Source organism: Lonchura striata, chromosome 12 (assembly GCF_046129695.1).
Source record: "Lonchura striata isolate bLonStr1 chromosome 12, bLonStr1.mat, whole genome shotgun sequence".
NCBI classification, from domain to species: Eukaryota; Metazoa; Chordata; class Aves; order Passeriformes; family Estrildidae; genus Lonchura; species Lonchura striata.
The window spans coordinates 15,685,102-15,705,666 of record NC_134614.1 but is presented as its reverse complement, the minus strand read 5'-3'; the positions used below and the strand labels follow the sequence as shown (position 1 = coordinate 15,705,666).

The following is a 20,565-nucleotide window of genomic DNA, read 5'->3' as shown; positions in this document are numbered from 1 at the left end:
GCTTTGGCATTGAGATTTACTTTGAAATATCCAATGCTTGATTGTGGCTCACTATGTTTAACTTACAAGAGTTCTGACTATGGTTATAAGCAGCTATAAAATACAGCCCCACAGGTGAAAAATGGACACAGATATTACTTTTTTTACTGTTTTCAAACCAAATCAACAATTACAGTATTTAAGGCAAACAAGTGACAGTAAAACCACTCTTTACAACCAGACCTAAAAGCACACTTTTCCTACAGTGCGTGGGCTCCCTTCTCTGTCAGTGACTTTGAAAACTGACTGGTAAAAGAAAAAAAATCAGACTTTTTTAGATGTACACTACTACCATAACAGGGAATGTTGTTTCTCTACACTATTCACAAGCCTGAAACAAACAGAAGTACAACCATCATTCTCCCAGCTACTGCTACCTACTTATTACACATCCTAATATAAATTCTTAAAGAAAAAGACAAAACTCAAAAGATCAATTCAGCGTCACAGGAAAAAAAAAACTCAGGGACAAACAAAGGACTGGCATTCCAGGCATGACAGCAGAGTATGAGGTATTACTGCTGTGTACTCGATGTACCTTGAAAACTTACTTCTATTTCTTCACAAGCACTTTGGTTTTCACTATGATCTGTGAACATTTCCTCATTTCAACTAGAGTAAAAAAAACCACACTGATTCTGAATATGATTTATAGCAGCATACTAAGTTAAGCTATTGTGCACACAAATATTTAATACAGATCTGTGTAATCTGATCAACAATTTCTGAAGGTTTCCTGATGAAAGATGGAGCAAAGCTCATAGTAGGTGGCATAAACTTATTACTCAGAGTTCAAAGAGCATAAGCACAAAATACCAGCTTTATTGCAACCAAGTAGCATAAATCAGTGATTTACAGAGTACTTTCCCATTGGATCATGGCACAAAATCATCCTGTGTGAAGAGACACAAAAAGAGAAACAGAATGTAAACTTTTCTAATTTAACAAGTCAATTAAGTTTATCCAAACAACACATGAGTTGACACTATAAACCATTAAAGCTGAAATACCAGAAGCAGAGTGGAGTATAAATCTGAGGCGTGACTGTCTCTATGGAATGTTGTATCAAGTTACGATAAGGAAGTGCCAGACTACAGCTGTCAAACTGTTTTTCTACACACCAAGATGTTAATGGACTTACATAAATAGGAACCATCACAACTCTGAGAAAACTCCTCAATTTGAGTATCAGCTTTTTAGGATTCCTGGCAATTAAAAAATAATGCTAGAGCAGAAAGAACTTTGATCATCAGCTACACAACTGTACTTCAATAAATACCAATCTAAACCATTTTTTTCAACAGGTAAGTAGAACAGCAGAGTTCCCTGACTGTTAACCAATATAATAGTTGTGTATCCATTATTTCCTTCAGGATGTCCTTACTGGATTAGTGGCAAATCCTCACTTAGCCCTTCCAGATCTCTGCTTTATAAAATGGGGACTATGGGTAGGGCTACAAACTACTCAGATTTTTTCAGAGGCAGCTCTGGAACCCAAGAGCTCTGCTCAAGGCTTCTCTCAGAAAAACAGAACAGACAGAAACAGATCAGAGTTTTACAGAAACCCTTTTATTTTTCCTTCTATCCCTCTGCCTCTCCACCCCCCACAGAGGAGGATGGAAACTCAGAACCCAGTTAGACAGGCAGGAGAGACCCTGATGGTGTCAGCTGAAGCATGCCAGACATTTGGAGGAAGACAAAAGGTCAGGGAATACTAGGGAAGAAGTGAGTTTCCAGAGAACAAACAGAGGGAGCACAGAACATTAAAAAAATAAAAAGGCAGAAAAGTGGAAACCATAATCCACAATTGGGTACACACAGGCTTTGCTTTTCTGTAAGAGACTTTCACATCTATTAAGTCGGAAAACAATAAAAAAAAAATTACATTGCTATTAAACACTGTTTTCCTGTCTGCTGCTGTAAAAATAACAGAGACATAGATACCTTGTTATTTCTCAGTATTGAAAAACAGCTGTCATCAACAGCAAGAGAACAAAACATAAAAATAAAGTCGCAACGCATCCTGGTCTCCAATTTATTTTATTTTAATTTGTATTTAACGAATACTGACAAAATGGAGAAACACTGTCTGAAAGCCTCATTTTAGAACAGTCTCTGACTCTTGCTTTCCAAGTTTTTTAAAACCCCTCTGATAGGAAGAATGTAGTAACTTCTGAAGGGAAAAGTTGAGTCAACAAGCTAAGCATTTATGTCAGTAAAAAAAAGATGTTTATGAAGTTAAAACTTGTGCTATTTTGAGTTGGCTCTTTTTTGGTTTTCAAGCACAGTAAAAAAATGAATATGCACTCTGGAATGGACAGAGTTTAAACAGCTCATCAATTCAAGAAAGAAATCATTGCTTGACTAACTGAAAGGAACCTGGGTGAATCTCTGGTTATGATGGCACTCCTTGACTAAGGCCTTAAGAATGTTGTTTGCTTTTAAATCAAAGATCCTTTTTTCTAATGGATCACTATTTCAATATTCCCTTTCCACAACTGAACCTGAACAGTCATGTATGGTACTACTTTCGCAGCAGATATTCATTCTCACAAAAAAAAGACCATAAGCCTGCTCCCAGAATTCAGAGTTTGTACAGCCTGACTGAAGCCTAAGCACAGAGAACAAATCAAGCAGCACTTCACATTATCTGACATTGCAATGGCATGACCCACACAGCCCTCTCCTATTTCTTGCTGACACGTCTCAGATCAAGCCAAACACAGCACTTTTTTTGTGTTGATTTTTTATGAGTGTAATCTATATTATAAAGATCAAAGAGATAGCAACAAGGAATGCACTTGCTTTAGAGACATGAAATTAGAAAAACTCCCACTGCTGAGGTACAATCTCAGCTAAAAGGACACATATCACAGTGATTAAAGATATAACCATATGCTGATACTACAACAGAGATTGTCAGGGATTGAAATGAAAGACTTGGGAATGTTTTCAAATATTAGAAAGACAAATCTACGCACTGCACAGAGAAAGAAGGATGCTCCAAAAAAACAGGAAAGTTAAGAAGCAGCTGACAAATCTTCAAAGCATTGTCAGAAGAGGCAAGACACTGGAAGGTACAACAATGCAAGTGAAAAAAGGAAATTTGCTTGGGCTTTAGGAGTAGGCTTAGAGAAGAAGGTATTTCAGAGAGAGGGAAGCTAAGGAGTCACATTAGTAATACCAGAAAAGTTAAGCTTACAAACCAAACATTAAGCAGATGATAAAAATAAAAGATCCTAAACATACTTGAATGTGATTTTCACTGGGATTGTCTGACAATGGAAAAGCCAGAAAGGCTCAAAGATGAGAATGAGACTGCAGAGAAACAGAAACATCACATCAAGAAGAAATAACTGCAAGTTTCCTTAAAATAAATGCTTCATACATAAAAAGATGGCATCTTATCTAGGGAAGCACAAGGCATTTCCTAATCAGTGTGAAATGTGGGCAAATTACCCCCATGACGAGATGCAGGGGCAGAGAAGAGAAAGCCTCCTCCTTTTCCAAGGCTCTTGACTGACCCTTCTACCAGTTCTGCTTTCAAACCTCACCTCTTTATTTACCAGTCTCCTGATCCACCAGAGACCAGAGATGGATGAGGCAGGAGGATTAATACTTCAGGGTACTTAGGGTTTTTGAAACATAATGAAGACAAATTTCAGCCTGAAATCTTTTCATTAGAAACTTCAGAAGTGCTTTTTAAAGCAACATTCAACTCTGACAAACAGTTCTTTTAAAGCAACACTTTCTGTATTTCAGTTGGTTTTTTACTATGGTTTTGACTTCTAAGGCTTAACTCCACATCTTCATACATTTTAAAACATCAAACCCCAAAGACTTTTGATCAGATTTTTATCCTGTACCTAGATGTAAGGTGCAATCATTGTTCTATGTTACAAACTAATGACATTTAAAACTCTTTCGAGTTATTTGGAAAGCCGAGTTCCACCAAATATACTTGGAAGTCCTGGAGATAATTCCTAAATGAGTCATAAAAAACGTCATTTAACTGTATCTAGCACATCAGTCTATTTTTATTATTTCCAACTGCGCTTCTGGCATAAATCTCTTTCTACAAAATAATGAACTGTATACAGGTGGAGGCAATCTGAATAAGCTAATATATGTGAGCAAGCAAAAAAAAAAAACTACAATAAATCTGAGGTAATTTTTTATACATTTCACTGTTATTAAATTGGCATTCTATCACAGCACAGAGCCACTGCTAAGTACAAGTCTAAGAGACATAAGTCACTGCTCCAAAGAGAACAGTCTCAGTCAATCCTGATCTGCCACTGGAATCAGTCAAGGGGACTTGGTTTTCCATTTTCAGAAGCCTAATTCGAACTCCCACCATTATTCTGAACATCTGAATGCAGTAAACATTGTAAAAACTACCAAGAGCAACAACCCACTGGAGGCCTCTCACAACAGGACGTAAGAGTCACCAGGAAATTCCAAAACTCCTCCCTAAGTGAGATGGTCCCCACATCAGCAGTCTGGGACATCACCTCAAAACCAGCTCCAGTGAGGTCCAGACACAGCCCTGCCTCACCCTGACAGTGCTGTCCTCTCCCAAACCTCGTGCACAACTCTGTTCTCTGGCCCAACGTGGTCTAGATTTTTAAAAACGCTTACCAAATTAATATTATCCTCAGGAATAGCAGAGAGTCAACTTCTCTTAAAGTAGATGTGTATTAAATAAATACCATCAATGAAGCCAGGAACCTTTTCTTAACAGTCTGGCCAGTAACTTTGAGAGAAGTATTAGCCAGGCAATATAACTATAATAGACAAATATAATCCAAATGCAGATCTGGGGAGAAATCTTCATAAGGTAATAGGGATGAAGTGGAAAATGCTATCACTAGCACTGGCTTTAGTGTTTATACAGCCTCAGGTATAAGGAGCTGCAAATTAAGTTTGAAAAGAGTGGAAGACAAGCATGTGACAGCTATGGTAATGGCACAAATGAAGCAGTGCAGTGGCTCCAGGTATTTCACACCTGTCACTGCCTTTTCTATAACATCTTCCCCCTGTACTCCCCTCACACACCTCCGTTCTGCCCCAGTGGAGAAGACAAATGCAGCTGCAAGGAGCAGAGTTACAATTCCTGCTCCCACAGAAACTCTTCTACTTTCAGTTTTGGTATCACCTTACCCTGATTGGTTTTAAGGCCTTTAAGCTCTTCCTACAACCAAGGTTTTACTTTTGTCTCATGGACTGCCACAGAAGCATGACAAATACTTTAGCAACTAATACTCACTTTCCCAGCTGGATTGCTGCTCTCTTCTGACAGCAAACTTTGGGGTTACAGTGCACCACTGATGTTCTTGTCATTCTTACATTCCCCAGTTTTTTTCTACTCTACCTGTGCAGGATAGACTTTTCCTGATACACTGCAAGGAACACCTCAGTTATATACACACACAACTATATATGCACTTTCACAGAGCCTTTTCCTACCAGCAACTCCTCATATAACTCATAGACATCCTATATTCCAATTATTATTTGTCCTCTAAGCAGAGACATGTTTTAAGGCACAGTAAATGTTGCATGTATTCCTAATATTTTTCTAGGTACATCTGGCATTTGAGAAAATTTCAATATGGCATAATGCTGTATTTTTATTTGAATGCATAATGAAGAGTTTATTTCCTCCTATATGTAAAGAAATATGATGATGATGCACAGATATTTTTACGGGTTACCAATGAAAAACATAGAAAAAAGAAAATTTTTGACTGCCTATTAGTTTTCACCAGAAACACAACCTTAATTTTACATTCACTGCATTGTATTTTAAAGAGATTCCATCTGCTCTGTCTGTAATGCACATTAATATTCAGAAGACATCTGCAGTGTGCAGACCAAGCTTTTAATTGGAATCATGTCACAGCTACCATCACACAACACAGAATGTAAATGTTGGCTATCTGCACTTGGCAGCTGCTTGGCAGGCTCAGCATAAAGTCCTACTGAGACTGATAGTGTCTTTAAATAATGCAGTATCAGGATATAAAAGCTATCTTGAGAAATCAAATATTGACTATCATATCCATAACTAATATAATTTACTAGCACCCTGAACTACTTATAAGCAAAATAGGGTTCATATTCAGCCATAATTTTCAAAGAGAGACAACAAATTGATACATCTGAACACTCACATTTTTCACTATGATAGATACTTAAGCAAATTTAACTTGTACACAAAACAGGACAATGACAACTGAACTTCAGTGCAACCAAAATGGTGTAATAAATGAACGCATTTATAAAAACCTAAAACTCAAGCATTGCTAAGGACATAAGAGCACCTGAATAAAAATTCAATTAACATGTGCACTCAGTGAATTAAGATACTTTTCTACAATGTCAGACTAATTATTCTAGAATTAACAATACAGTTACCTTTTCTTGGAATTAAAAAAAAAAAAAAAAAACACCCAACCCTGAGTCAACAGCATTATAATTTGCTTCAAATTCTTGCCAAACCATAGTAACACAGAATTACATTTTCCCAGTCACCTGCATATTTTCTTCTTGTACTCTGCTGTAAGTTTCTGACAAATGGGGCAGTGAGCAGCAATCTACAGAGAGAGAACTGTACGTGTGTGTGCAGGTATATAAACACAAACCAAAGCTCTGTCCAATACAAGCAACTGGTTGTTACACTGACAAACTTATCTCAAACACATTGCAGGAAATTTCAGTCTATCACGATGTAAGAATGACTCTAAGAACAGCCACACTTGCTTTTCATGAAATACACATTTCCTTGGGGGATTTATATTCCACCTTTGTCACTGTACTATAACAAACCAAAGCCAAAATTCAAGACCACAAGCCATTAAGGTATGCAGTTATGCTGCCACAAAAATAATTATGCAAGTAGAGGCAACATCAGAACAGAGTCATCATGATCCAGAGATTAACTGGATTACTGGATCCTCTTAGCTTCAGATTAGACTCTTAACACAGAAATGGGAGTTCTACAGAAGGGGAAGACACAATTGTTTGTGTTCAGGGCATGTATACACCCTCATCCTCAAGCCTGCACTTGCCACCATTTGATAGAAGGGTAGAAAAGGGAATGGAAAAGGTTTCAGTCCCAAACCTGAGAGCACAACAAAACTATCACTGTCCACTGACTGTAGCAGCACTTGCAATCTGTGTCAATGCCAAGGAGAAAAAGGGCTGGTCTTAGCCTTTCCATCAGTGATGTGCAGCTGGTCTGCTTAAGTTTGGACCACAACAGAAAAGAAAAATTAACATGGGCACTTACAGATGAGATGCAGCCTAAGAAGCTTTTCCTTTCGCCTCTGTGAATCACTCTCACAGTCAGGTGTATTTCATGTGACAGTATGAAACAACTGAACTAACCTACAAAAGAGCAATTTAGAAGAAGAATATGGAACAAGAGATTTGAAGCTCAGAGAAACAACCAGCAGCAAGGAGAGAGCCTGGTGTGTGGTACACCAGCAGGCATGTGTTACACAGCATGTTCTACCTGCCAGGTCAACCTGAGTTCAGAACTGATTAATTACAGGTATCTAGGTAAATTTAAGAACAGCATCCTACAGGCACATAAAAGTGCACAGTTCTTTGCTTCAGTCACTTCACTACCAATGACTGGTATTTCATTACCAATTCCTGCTGACATTTGAATGATGAAACCTACTGTGTTTTTACATAAGACAAAACTGCAATAGGTTGTGCTGTCATCTGATTTGATCTGAATAAAAGAGCACAAGGAATTTCAATCAAGTGTCACTTCAAGCTGATTCAGAGCTTAATCTCACACATCCACATTTAACTCAAAGCATAAGCACACTTGTATGTGCCAGGCAAGGCACACTGGTTCCAGGGTATTCTGGACAGCTTCTGATGCAATATTGCTGTGTCCAGGAAGGTGGTCCTTCCTTCCTACTCAGCCCTGGTAAGGTCACACCTGGAGGAGTTCCCTACCCAGTTCCAGGCTCCTCAGAACAAAAAACTCATGGATGTACTGGACAGAGTCCAGCAAAGGGCTATAAAGACACTGAGGGGATGTGAAGCATCTCTGATGTGGGGAGAGACTGAAAAGCTGGACTGTCAGTCTACAGAAGATAAGGCTCAACATTGAGGAGTTCTCATCAGTACCTGAAGGGCACTAAAGGACAGTGGAGGCAGTTTCCCCTCACTGGCACTCAGTGACAGGACAAGAGCCAATGGTCACAAAGTCAAATACACAAATGGTCCACCTGAACATGATGAAGCACTTTTTTTACTGTCAGGGGGACCATACACTGGCATAAATTGCCCGGAGAGATTCTGGAGCCTCCATTCTGTGAGATACTGAAAAGCCACCTGGACATGGTCCTAGACAACCACTACAGGCAGTCCAGCTTCACAAAAGGGGCCAGGCAAGACAACCTCCAGAGGCACTTTCCAAACTCAACCATTCTGTAATTCCACAAAGATCCTCAACAGTTTACAATTTTATTAAATTAATGCTTTGCTTCCAGTTCAACTTCTGATCCAAGCAGAAGCAAAATTCATCTGCATGTAGATGCATCTAGATTCAGGCATCCTTTTTCCAGGAAGATAACTATAAATTCTGACATAGTCACTGCACAGATTTTGGGTTGTTGGGGTTTAATTTGTTTGGCTGCATCTTTTTAAGGGGAGAAAGGTAGGAAGAGCAAGTCTGAGAAATAGCCTGGGCTTCTACACTTTCTTACTATGGGCACATTCTTCACAACTGCAAACTGAGCACTTTCTTGGGCATTTTTAAAGATGTTCAGTATTGACACTACTGCAATATACCAAAGTACTTCTTATTCTTATAATGCCACATAAAAATCCACATCCTGGACAAACCTCAGCAGGAGTATCAGCCAGCTTAGCCTGTGTCACAAAAGGCATCTATTATCAGCTGATCAGCTACGACCTTTCTAGGATTTAGCACTCTATCCTGCACAAGTAATCACCTCTGAAGGCTCATTCTTGCCTGAACAGTTTGTAAATTGCCTTCCTCAAACCAGTCTTTCTCAAAAGAGCAACAATTTAAAAAGCTAGCTCAATTCTTCTAGAAGTCGGATTTTTAGTTTTGGAAGATTTATATTAAATGCTTTAAAAAAACTGATGATGTGTTGTTTATCTGTGGAATTAAAAAAATGTGTTCAAAGAATTAGTGTTCCCATATGATGATACGTTTAAAAAAATTGCAGAAAAAAATTGTGTAATATATCACACCACATTTTTAATAACCCATACCTGAAACCATTGGTCAATTGCTTCTAAGAACTTCCTACACATACTTGGAACTGAAGTGATTTGCCTTCCAGTAAAAAAAAAAAAAAAAAAAAAAGCCAGCACACCAAAACCCCCACACCAGTTCATGTCCTTGCTATATACAGATTTATCAACAGTAGTGATAAAGAGGTACTGGATTTGCAGGGTTTTATGCTGTAGTGGGAGCTTCAGAGTCACAACACTGGGCACCAGGTTTTCTGCCTTGCTTACCCTCATCTCTAAGGTGCAGGATCCTCTGTGTGAGCACAACTGACTCTACAATTCATGATCATTTTCTTGTCTGATGCTTTTCTAGTGACAACAAAATGTGAATTGCACCCAGTGCTTCCACAGCTCTCCAGCAGCCAGCACAGGCTGAGCTCTGCAGGAGGGTGGCAGCCAGAGGACTGAGAGGTGACACAAACTCATCAGGCAGAACATACACAAGAGCAAGAGGGATTCTACAGAAGCATCATTAACATCTCTGGAAATTTTGTGATAATATGAGCATAGAACATGAAGTTCTACTTCACTGATAGTACAATATATTCATCAATAACTCACAAGTGAACCTTCTTTCATTGAGATATAATTTGGTTACAGCCCCTTTTAGTAAATCAAGCATAAATAAATTTGAGTGGATTATAAATATGTATGTTTTAAAATTTAAACCTGTTTAATCTTCTAATCTGGCCAATCTTTAGGTTACGGTACACAACCAAATTAACAAGCAAGAACAACTTCTGTACTGTATCTCAAAATACAGTGTTTCATAGCTTTTCTTCCTTCAGATTTACACTTCTAACAACATTATATCAACATTCAACAGTTACTTACAACATATAGCTGTAAAAAGAATCATCTCCATGTCAAAATGTATTTTGACAAGACAGCCCCCCACACACACTTCCAGTAATTGCATCCTGTGCACTTTCACGGAAGAGGATTTTGGGGAAAAAGGAAGGGTGAAGACAGACATATGCTCTGAATCCTAAGAAGGGACAGTAGTAAAAGATATCAGTGTGTTCTACCCAGACCAGGGAAAATCCTCTTTATAGAGGCATTTAGGTTGGAAAAGACCTTTAAGGTAATTGCTTGAGTCCAACCACAAACCCAACACTGCTGCATCCACCACTGAGCCAGGTCCCTGAGCACTGTGCCAAATCTGCTCATGGGTGTCTGAAGTCTCAGCAAGAGGCTTGGACAAATAACATTCATTCTGACAATATTTGGATGCAACGATAAAAAATTCCTTGACCAAACTGAGGCACAGCAGGTGGCAAGTGCTGCATGGTTCAGCTTCCAGATGAATTGATTTTCAGGAGCAGAACTTCTAGGATACAACTCTCCTGAGTCACACAGTGCTTCACAACAAATGTACACACTGCAGCTCTTCCAGCTGTGAAAAGCTAAGAAAAGCTAAAACCTCAAGCAAAATCAGTACACATCATGCAAAGTTATATTATTTCATAGTCCTACGAAAAAATTGGTAAAGCAGGTAATAATTACATGTTTCCAGCAGTAAGAAATTAGAATTACTTCACAGGGATTTAAGAGATGCTCATAAAAAATACAAGTCACGTTTATAGCTTTTTATCATAAAGTTACAGGATATCAAGATTAGAATTAAAAACATTGTGTCCAGTGATGTTTAACACTACAAAAATTGGTCTCTGAATAGAATTAATTTTTAGCATTTTATAACAAAACTACACATGGAATCTTTCCCCCACCCCTCTCCAAAGGTGTGAAAGACAGAATACTAAATGTTTATCTAGTCTAATAAGCCATTTTTCATAATTTATAAACCTGAGAACCCTGTGAGACATACAAATACTTAAAAATTTTAATCAGAAATACTGGTAACATCAAATGTTTAAAAACTGTTTCTGAACAATTACTTTCTTATGAAAAAAAAATAATAATAAAGAGGTAACTCAACCTTAGAATTTTCATTCCAGAGCTGTAGAAGAGAAATCTTTCAAAGAGGGGTACCCCCATACCATGACAACCAGAGACTACAGATGTCCTTGAGGAAGCAATTCTTCCTGAATGATCATAATTAGCACAAGTGTTGCCACAAAAATAAGTGTTTACTGGAGCCTCACCAGGAAAAATAACACAAAAATATTTGTGGTTGTTTTTTTTTTTTTTTTTTTAAATTTCTCCTATGGAACACAGTTTTCTCAGTAGGAAGCAGAAAACAATATGCTGTCCCAAGGGAGGAAGAACCAAAATGGAAATGAAGAGCCATTGTGACATCCTGCTTTATAGCAGTGTGTCAATATGCAATCACCAAGAATGAGGAAATTGGCACCACAGTTGATTCAAAAATACAGAGGAAAACGACAAAGCAGTTTCGCAACCCTCATCCAAAAATCACATTTCAATCCCCCTACAAACTCCGCACGTTTTTACAATGTTCTGCAACAACAACACTCAGATCCAGAAGGACAGAGCAGTGACTGGTGGGAGAACATGCACTTTCCAATTTGCAATCCTAACCCTTCTTCACATGACAGTTCACAGTAGAATTTGGTGACAATTTGTTCAGTTCTGTTGGTCAGGCCCCTGATCTGGACTTCACCAATACCCAAAAAGGAATACAGGGTTCCAGACTTCTGTAAGATGACCTCACACCAAAAGCTGATATCATGCCAGCCCTGCAGGCTAGAGACCATTTCTGAACAGAAGCAAAGCTGTTCTGCAAGCCACCAGGAAATAAAAGGACAGAACAGAAAGTGCCTTAACATTTCTTACAAACCCCAAGGTTGTTGTTGGTTTTAAATGACAATAAAAGTAATGCTACAGAAGTAATACCTGCAAGTACCTACCTCATGCCTTGAAGAGCTGTTCCTAAAAATGTTATTTCCCCTAAAGGGAATTTCCACATCTATGCACAGAGAGCTGCCACTCTCAATCATTTACCATTTCTACACAAAAGAAATGCCCCTGTATGGAAAGGACTCACAGCAAAACTGCAACTAATAAAATGCTGGCCTTTATTATACATGATTTATTGTGTATTTATGAAACAGAGGCCAAATCCTAGCAATGTGAAAACTGTAAGGGTTATTTCCTTTAAATCTCCTCTCTCTTGTAAGTATTCTTCCCACTACAGCAGAGAACACTGCCATCATCTCTACAGTTCTCACAGGCAAAACACAAATGACCACAAAACAGCTGCTTGTTCTGCACAGTGGATTTCTGGAGTTTCTATCCAATGGCCCCTCTTTCAGATCCTTATTTTTAAAAGAAAAAAAAGCTTTTGCATTAAAGGATCTCATAAGCACACAGCCTTTATTATTATTACTATCATAGTAAAACTATGCAAATCTTTTATGCAAGAGCATTTTGTCCACACTCAGACTTCCCAAATTTCCCCCCAGTTGCTTTTCTAACCAATGTTTGTTTGATTTATTATTTCCCTTGTGTGTTTCATATTGTAGTGTATATAAAGATATGAAAACTGCAGACTGGAGAAGAACACACACCATTTGCTGTGGAACTGACAGTAACTCAGGAAAAAAATTACATCTACATGAATCAAAGAATCTTGATGTATCAAAAACCACCAAACAATTGTTACATACCAAAGAAGCACTGATGCAAAGACAGGCACGAAACACAAAGAACCATAACTAAAGGAATCTAAAGGACCATTACAGAGGAAGGAGTAACATCCCTCTAAAAGAGGAACCAGTACGTTTGTCGAGTTATATTTATTAGTGTCTCCCTCTTCTTTCACAAGAAAATATGAATGATCATTCATGAAGCTGAAAACGTTACTGAAGCCAGTGGGAAACATTCATAGCTCATCTTGGCTACATTTCCAGTCTTCATTTGAATAATGAGCAACTGCTCTGTCAGACATTAACGTTTTTAATGACTGACTGGTGAATAGCTTGAAGTGAGCTTGTTCTCTGCTGTCTCCTCCTCTTCCCCAGATCTCCATTGTTCTATTTTAGGTAAGAGGATACAAGAAAACTTCAGTATTAGCATGAGGGGAAAACTGACAGAATTGTCTCAGAATTCTAGTATTAGTTTATAAAATGAACAAAAAATAGCAGATTTTAATTGAAGCTAATGTTCGGTACAATATCTAGCACTGATATACAAAATCTTCCTTTAGTTTAATTTTAGAACCATCTAGAAAAATACAATTTCAGAAGTTTCATACAACTTCTTTTACAATAAACTTTTTTAACATGGAAACACAAGCTTTTAAGAATTCAACTGTTATTTATAATATTTATAATTGGTTGGCTAGTTACCAACTTCATAGTTATACTCTTTTAGAAGCTAGTACACAGAGTAACTGCAGAATACCAACAGAGCAGAAACAGTCAAGAATTTATCTGTACAGTTAAAGCAACTATCTAAAGCTCTTTCAGAAAATAACAAGCTTAAGAGTTACGTGAAAAGTTACTGGTATGCAACAGACTACACATATATATTTAAAGGAAATTTTAAACAAACAAAAAAAATACTGCATGCTTCCTCACATTTTAGGGCATACTGATCACTTAAAGCAGAACAATTATGTCAAGCCACTAACTACAAACTGAAGTAAAAGAGGGTATCTTTCTCAAGAGATTGTAAGGAATAGCTAATAGATGGTACAGGAATATTAACAGTGCTGAGGACAAAACATTACAAATAACTCTAAGTGTACTACGTAAAAATTGCAAGAGATTTAGCTTTGATAATTAATATAGAAGTTCGTCCTTCCTGATGTAAACCAACATACATTTAGCAATATCCAGGGATATCTGAATTTCAGTCAACCCATTTTACGTCTCTGTTTCTCAGCCAGTCAGCACCTTTATCTCTTTGCTTCATACTTCTGGTTCTTTTACTATCTCAGGTAAGGACATATTACAGACACATTCTCATTAAATTTCCTTTGTACAGAGGACTACTGATGAAACAGTAGTTTCCTTCAAGCCCCACTGAGCTATAATTGCTGGCTTCTACATTACTCAGTTCCAAAAATTCCAAGTCTAATCTTGTAATACAGTAATTGCAACCTTAAGAACAAATGCTGAAAAGCAATTTTATTGTGATAAACAAATACAGAAACAAAAAGGCCTCCAGTGAAAAAAAAAAAAAACAACAAACATTTACATGCTCTGTCCAAGCAACTAAAAAGAAGGAAAATCAGTCTTCCTTAATACTTAGTTTATCTTCAAAATTCCCCCATGAGAACAAGATAAACAGAGGGAGTGAAGTTCCATTAGTACTAACAGCAGCTACTCTACTTAATCCTTCAGATTTAAGTCATGAAGAACCGCCTCTGTAAAAGCAAAGACATGTGCAAGTATAGCAGCTGCACAACAGTAGTCCTTCACATTTTTTATGCTAAGCACATTCAAGATACTGTGCTGCCAAAAATTAATATAATTAGAAAATTAAATGCAGAGATATATTCCTCTTAAAACACAGATGCATCACTAATACTTTGCTTTACAACCAATTTCATGTCATTGGTGGAGATCAAAGAATAAATAAAACTAAAGCTTCTCCTATACCTTCTGGTCACTAGGCCTGTTTGAACATACCTTTTAGAACATTGAGCAAGAATGTGCATTTCTTTTCTTTGTATACCAAATTCAAAGGTTTAATGCAGTCAGAGAATAGAATTGTTTAAGGTGGAAAAGACCATTAAGATCACTAAAGCTAACCATTAGCCCAGCTTTTTCCTCTACCTCCCTAAAAACCTAGAGACTACTTAAGAAGAGCATAAAACACCTTTGTTATAACCACTATTTTAAAAAAGCTTTGCAGAACTAGTAATTATCACATTATGAGAGTGCTCACTGTGCTACCTAGATTTTAAATACAGTAGCTACTCTTTGGACTGAATTAGTATTGCACATTTGAAAAGAGCTACTGTGCTTTCCTGCCAGTTAATTAACAGTTAAGGATGAAGTGGGTAAGTGAAAGCACTAGTAAAAAGTTCAAAGTACTTTAATTTTAAAGATGGTAACTCACAGCAACATGGGCAATGAATCTGATTTACATCTGAAAACTTGACCAGAATTTTTCAAAAGGTCAGCTATTCTTCTTATGCTATACTGCAAAAGTTTTAACATCATCCAACTCCTTTAATTCAATAAATTTCATTGAATTATTTCAGGGAAACAGCAAGAAGTTATGCCTCACCTGTGAATTGATGTAAGCAGAACATAAATGCATTGTGATTGATATAACAGTGATCAGTTCAGAATAAGAAAGCATAAGCAAATGTCTCTTAAAAATAAGAAGATAAGCAATCTAAAACAGGTTTAATTTAATACCAAGTGTTTCCATTAACAGTTAAAAAGTTAAATATTTCAAAAGTGCAGTGAACTCTTATTCTGTACCACATTCAAGATCTAACAATGTAAACCAGCATTTCTCTACTCCCTTCTGCCCAGATATTCTACTGATGTTTTAAAGATGACATTTAGCAAATCCTCGAATTTTAATTGAGAAGGTCAGTGCAGAGATAAAGAATCTTTTCACCTGTCCATCCAGATCCATATGCACCATTTCCCTTCACAACAAGTCAGCATACCGAAAAGGATTATTTCAAAAGCAAAATATTAAGAAGGGCTCTCTTTTGCTCAGGGAGCAGCTGAAAAGCTCATCATCTTTCTTTCAATATCAAGGCAAAATCCTAAGAAAGAAAAATTTTATTTGCAATAAAATACTTGTAATTAGTTGAAACATTCGAGTTGCTTAAATTAGTGTAACCCCAAAAATATTTCAGTCCCATTGTTAGTTATACTTCATACCCCCAAAAACACATAAAGGTGGTTTTATTGTTACAAAAATTAAGACAAAGCAGGAAGTTCACAGTGCAGCACTTTGCACCTTAGTGCAACTGCCCCAAAGGACAGGGAAGCAGAGCCTCTGCCCTCCTTCAGGTGTGCTCTGCAACAGGAGGTTTCCCAAAGCAGTAATCCAAACAGTGAACAGACCATTTCTGTGGCATTCATTTCAGTCTTAACACATCCATTCAGAGCCTGCTTGTTAGAAGTACAAGCGTCATGGTCAAGGACCCACTTTAAGAATAAATATCAGTCCTTGGTTACGTTCTCAGGCTGATTTTTGAAAGTCTTGCTTTGCACCTTTCCCAACGCTCCCAACATCCTCAATTTTGCAGTTATACCAAACAAATAAAGGCTCTGAGGAAAGTGTTGTATCTCTTAAATTATCTGCCACAGCCCAATGGATAACTCTTTCTGGGGGCTCCCCCACAACCACCATCATTTTATTTTCACACATGCCTTACAATGCACTCTGACGAACAGCCACATCCTGACGTCCTTTGATCACATGTACAAGAACAGTTAAAATGAAGGATGAAACTCCAGGGGGGTCAGACAGGAAACATAAACCTGGAAATAATTTCCTAAGTATCACCTAAGAGTGTTCATCCTAAGAGAGAATAAAAGTGGGGTTTTTTTGGGTGGCTTTTTTTTTTTTTTTTTTGTAGCCTAGCTAGTTTCAGTGACTTTTAACACATGGATGGAGTTCCACTATGGCATCACTCTGACTACTTGAAGACATTTGCCACAAAGCTTCCACCAAAGGCCAGGACCTCCTTCTGACTTATTCTTGCTTCTATTACCATATGCACTCAGCATACAAAAAGCCCCACATAACTTATCTGAAATGTTATCTCAGTCTGAGTGTGCAGATGCAGCCTAGCGACACACACAGATTTAATACTGGGCCAGACACACACACACAAAGATAAGCACATTATTTCTAAAGATCTTTCCTACTGCCAACATATACAGTACGGGTAATTATTTAAACTAGCTTTAAGCTTCCTTAACATCATAACTTAGAAAAACAACAGCTCAATTTCATCTTTTTATTTATAAACAGATATGGAAACATGTTTAAAAGATCCATTTGACCTGTCACAGCAACTCAAAGGTAACAAAGCATAACCTAGGAAAGCACAGTGAAATTCACTGAAGTCTTTCCTAAACTGCCTAAGATGGAAAACTGCAGTCTTTATAAATAGCATTCTGGTCCATCCAATGGGATTATTGGAGTCTCTCATTTCCCTATCTCCACATCTTCTTTAAATACTAAGTAGATATAAGCACCCAGGATCTTGTCTTCCACAAGGCACAAGTACTGTCCTACTTATGACAATGATCAGGTATCAGAACCTCTAATTTAAAATTTTTCATTGATAGAGACAACATTAAAACAGAAATCTAATTAACACATAGCCATGGTTGACTGTCATTGTTAACCAATGCAAGAAAGAATAATTTTCCTGACCCTCCAGAGGGATCCTCACCTGCTGCCACAGAGAACATGGCACTGTTCCTGGGAAACCACAAGGGGGGAACAGCATGGGTTTACAGATAGGAAGCAAAACAGCATTACTGACAGTGGCACTTGCACAAAGGGCTCTACTACAAGAAGTGACAGTGCCCAGCCTTGTTAATTTAATTTTCTCTCTGACTAAGATAGAAAGATGATAAGCAGAAACATGAAGCAATGGAACCACCCTTCTGCTTAGGACAGCCTCGCTGTGTAAAGTTGCATTTGAAAAGCTGTAGGGCACCATTAAATTTTTATGTCTTTATCTGGAAACATTTAACTTCAGAGGATCCCTCCAGCTGCAGCTGCAACATTCAGAAAGAAAATTTTACACTTACTTCCCTAAAGATAGTATTTCAAACCCCAAATTGAGGTAAACTGATCACAAAATAGCCAAACTGCACCCAAAGACATTAGACTTTCTGGTGGAGTGGTTTTTTTTTGTTTGGTTCTGTTAGCTGGGATTTTTTTGGGGGGTTTGGGCTCCATTTTTTTTAAGGAAAATATTAAATACAAAGACATTGTACATTTTTAAGAATTACATTGAACTATCTACTGAATTTTTTCCAATGTGAAGTTTAATTTTAAAATATATTCTGCAAGAAACTTTAACTTCTTTGAAAATACTGCTGACGTGGTTGCAGGGCAAAAAATCAGTTGTAGTTTCCATAAATCTGTGTTCATATTTGAACATTCCCTTAAATTCAATTCAGTCACCACCAGTGCCCACATCTTCACCCTTCACCTTTCATCCATTCTTCTTCCTGCCCTAAACAGAACTTCTCTTTCATGAAGAAGGACATCCAAACCCAGACACCAATTGCAAACTGGTTTTCAATTCATTCTGACTCTACATTTCATTCCTGTCCTCTCGCACATTCCATGTCCTGTGTGTCTATTTTCAAGAGTTTAAGATACATTTCACTTTTTAAAGTTCCCAGCCTAAAAGTGCCGCAAAAAAACCCAAAAAATAGCTGGTGTCTCAATGCTTCCTTAATAAAAACAATTATTTGTTCCATAGCTTAATTTCTTCCTGTTACTCTAAAACTGTTAACCAGGGAGTAGATGTTAAGAGCACACTGCATCCACAAGGTGACATCCAGTAATTGGTCTAAAAGAGGATCCTCTATCAATAAAAGTCAGAAACCTTTACGTTATAGGTCAAGGGCACAAGACCTTCAAACGAGGGCACGGAAAGTTCAGGGAAAGCACGCCTTTTCTCACCTTTCCCTCCCCTTTAAGTTACCTTCCAATAATGAGAAAGTATTCCTTCCAAAAAATTCTGGGTGTGCCAAGTACCACCATTCACATGCATTTTAAATAACTTCTAACCCTGAGGCTCAATTACAAACACTCTGCATAGCCTAAAACACACAGTATAATTCTGACCGAATAAAAAATTTCAGTATCACATCGCATTTCATTGTCCAGATCCGATTAAGTATCTTTCCCACCATCAAGACTAGTATGAACAGCAATATACAAGTGGCTTTGAATTTTAATATGCTGCTAAACAGCGAAAGTTGTTTCAGTGCGTTTTAATAGCCACTTTAAATACACAACAGCGGCAATAAACCACCCCGCTTTCCGCGAAAAAATCCCAACCACTCCGGTCCACAATGATTTAAAGACAGAAAGGTAAAGATAAGTACACAAGAGGTTGCACAATAACACATGATCTTCCCTATCACATGCTTGGCAGCGCGCTCGCTGCCCGGCGATCCCCGGTCAGACCCCGGGGCACTCCGGCCGCCCGGGGCAGCGCCGGACACTCGGGCCCAGGGGTCGGGGCCAGGCGGGGCTCCCGGAGCACGCCGGCAGCGCACGGGGAGCGGCGCGGGGCTGCGGGAGCCGGCGCAGCCTGTCCCCCATTCAATCCCTCCTCGCTGCCCGCCCTGCCCAGGGCACGGCGGGGAGGCGGCCCTGGCTGCAGCCCCCGGCCGGACCCCGCGCCCCGGCGCCCGCACTTACGCTCGAAGTCGGAGTCGGACTCGTCGTCACCGCGGTCGGGCTCCTCGTCGCCGTTGGACTCGGTCTGCATGGGCTCCCCGTCGAAGCTGACCACCCTGCGGCCGCCGCCCGCCTCCTGGTCGCGGGCATCCCGCAGGCGGGCGAAGTACTCGGCGGCGAAGCCCAGCAGGTCGGACGGCCGGTGCCGCAGCACCTCCACCGTGTAGCCCTGCAGCAGCTCGGTGAGGCCCGGCGGGATCTCGATGCTCATGGTGCCGGACACCCGGGAGGCCCCCTCGCCTCCCTGCCTGCCTCCCTCCCTCCGTCCGCCCCTCCCCGCGACCGCGGCCGGCGGTGCCGCTGGCGGTGGCGGTGCGGGCTCGGGGCCTCCCAGACGGGCGCGGACCGACTCCCGCCGCTCCGGTCACACGAGCCGCGGGGCGCGGAGGGGAGGGACGGGACGGGGCGGGAGCGGCCCCGCGGCGCAGGCGCGGAGCGGGCGCGGGAGCGGGCGCGGGGCCGCGGCCGCGCGTGCGCGGGGCCGGGGGCGGGGGGGGCTCGTGCGTCACCGCGGGGCGCGGCGGGGCCGGGGCGGGAGCGGGGGAGGCTGGGACGGGACGGGACGGGACGGGACGGGACGGGACGGGACGGGACGGGACGGGACGGGACGGGTCGGGTCGGGTCACTGGGTGCGCGCCTGGATGGTTCCGCTCTCCGGAGAGCTGATGGGCGCCCGCCGTTCCGCGCCCGCCGGAGCCGCTGAAGCCCGGTCCCGGCGGGCTGGGCCGGTGGGAGCGGTGTTGGGAAACCTCCGGGCCAAAGCTGGCGGCGGGATGCCGGGAGGGAAGGAGGTCAGGCCGGCGCCTCCTCGCCGTAGCTGCTGCGGTTTTGCTTTTCTCTGATTTCGCATCAGTGACCCCGTACACTCATTTCTCGTCAGAATCACAGAACAATTAG

At 39.9% G+C, this 20,565-nt stretch overlaps 1 protein-coding gene across 1 annotated transcript in view; it reads right to left on the bottom strand.

Annotated features, from left to right (window-relative positions):
* Positions 1-20,041, bottom strand: part of PRKAR2A (protein kinase cAMP-dependent type II regulatory subunit alpha) — a 59,548-nt gene extending 39,507 nt beyond the window's left edge. Inside the window, exon 1 of the mRNA XM_021531009.3 lies at positions 19,630-20,041. Within this exon, the coding sequence (XP_021386684.1) occupies positions 19,630-19,879 (250 nt within the window). The 5' untranslated portion in view covers positions 19,880-20,041. The remainder of the gene's footprint in view (positions 1-19,629) is intronic.
* Between the last annotated feature and the right edge of the window lie 524 nt (positions 20,042-20,565).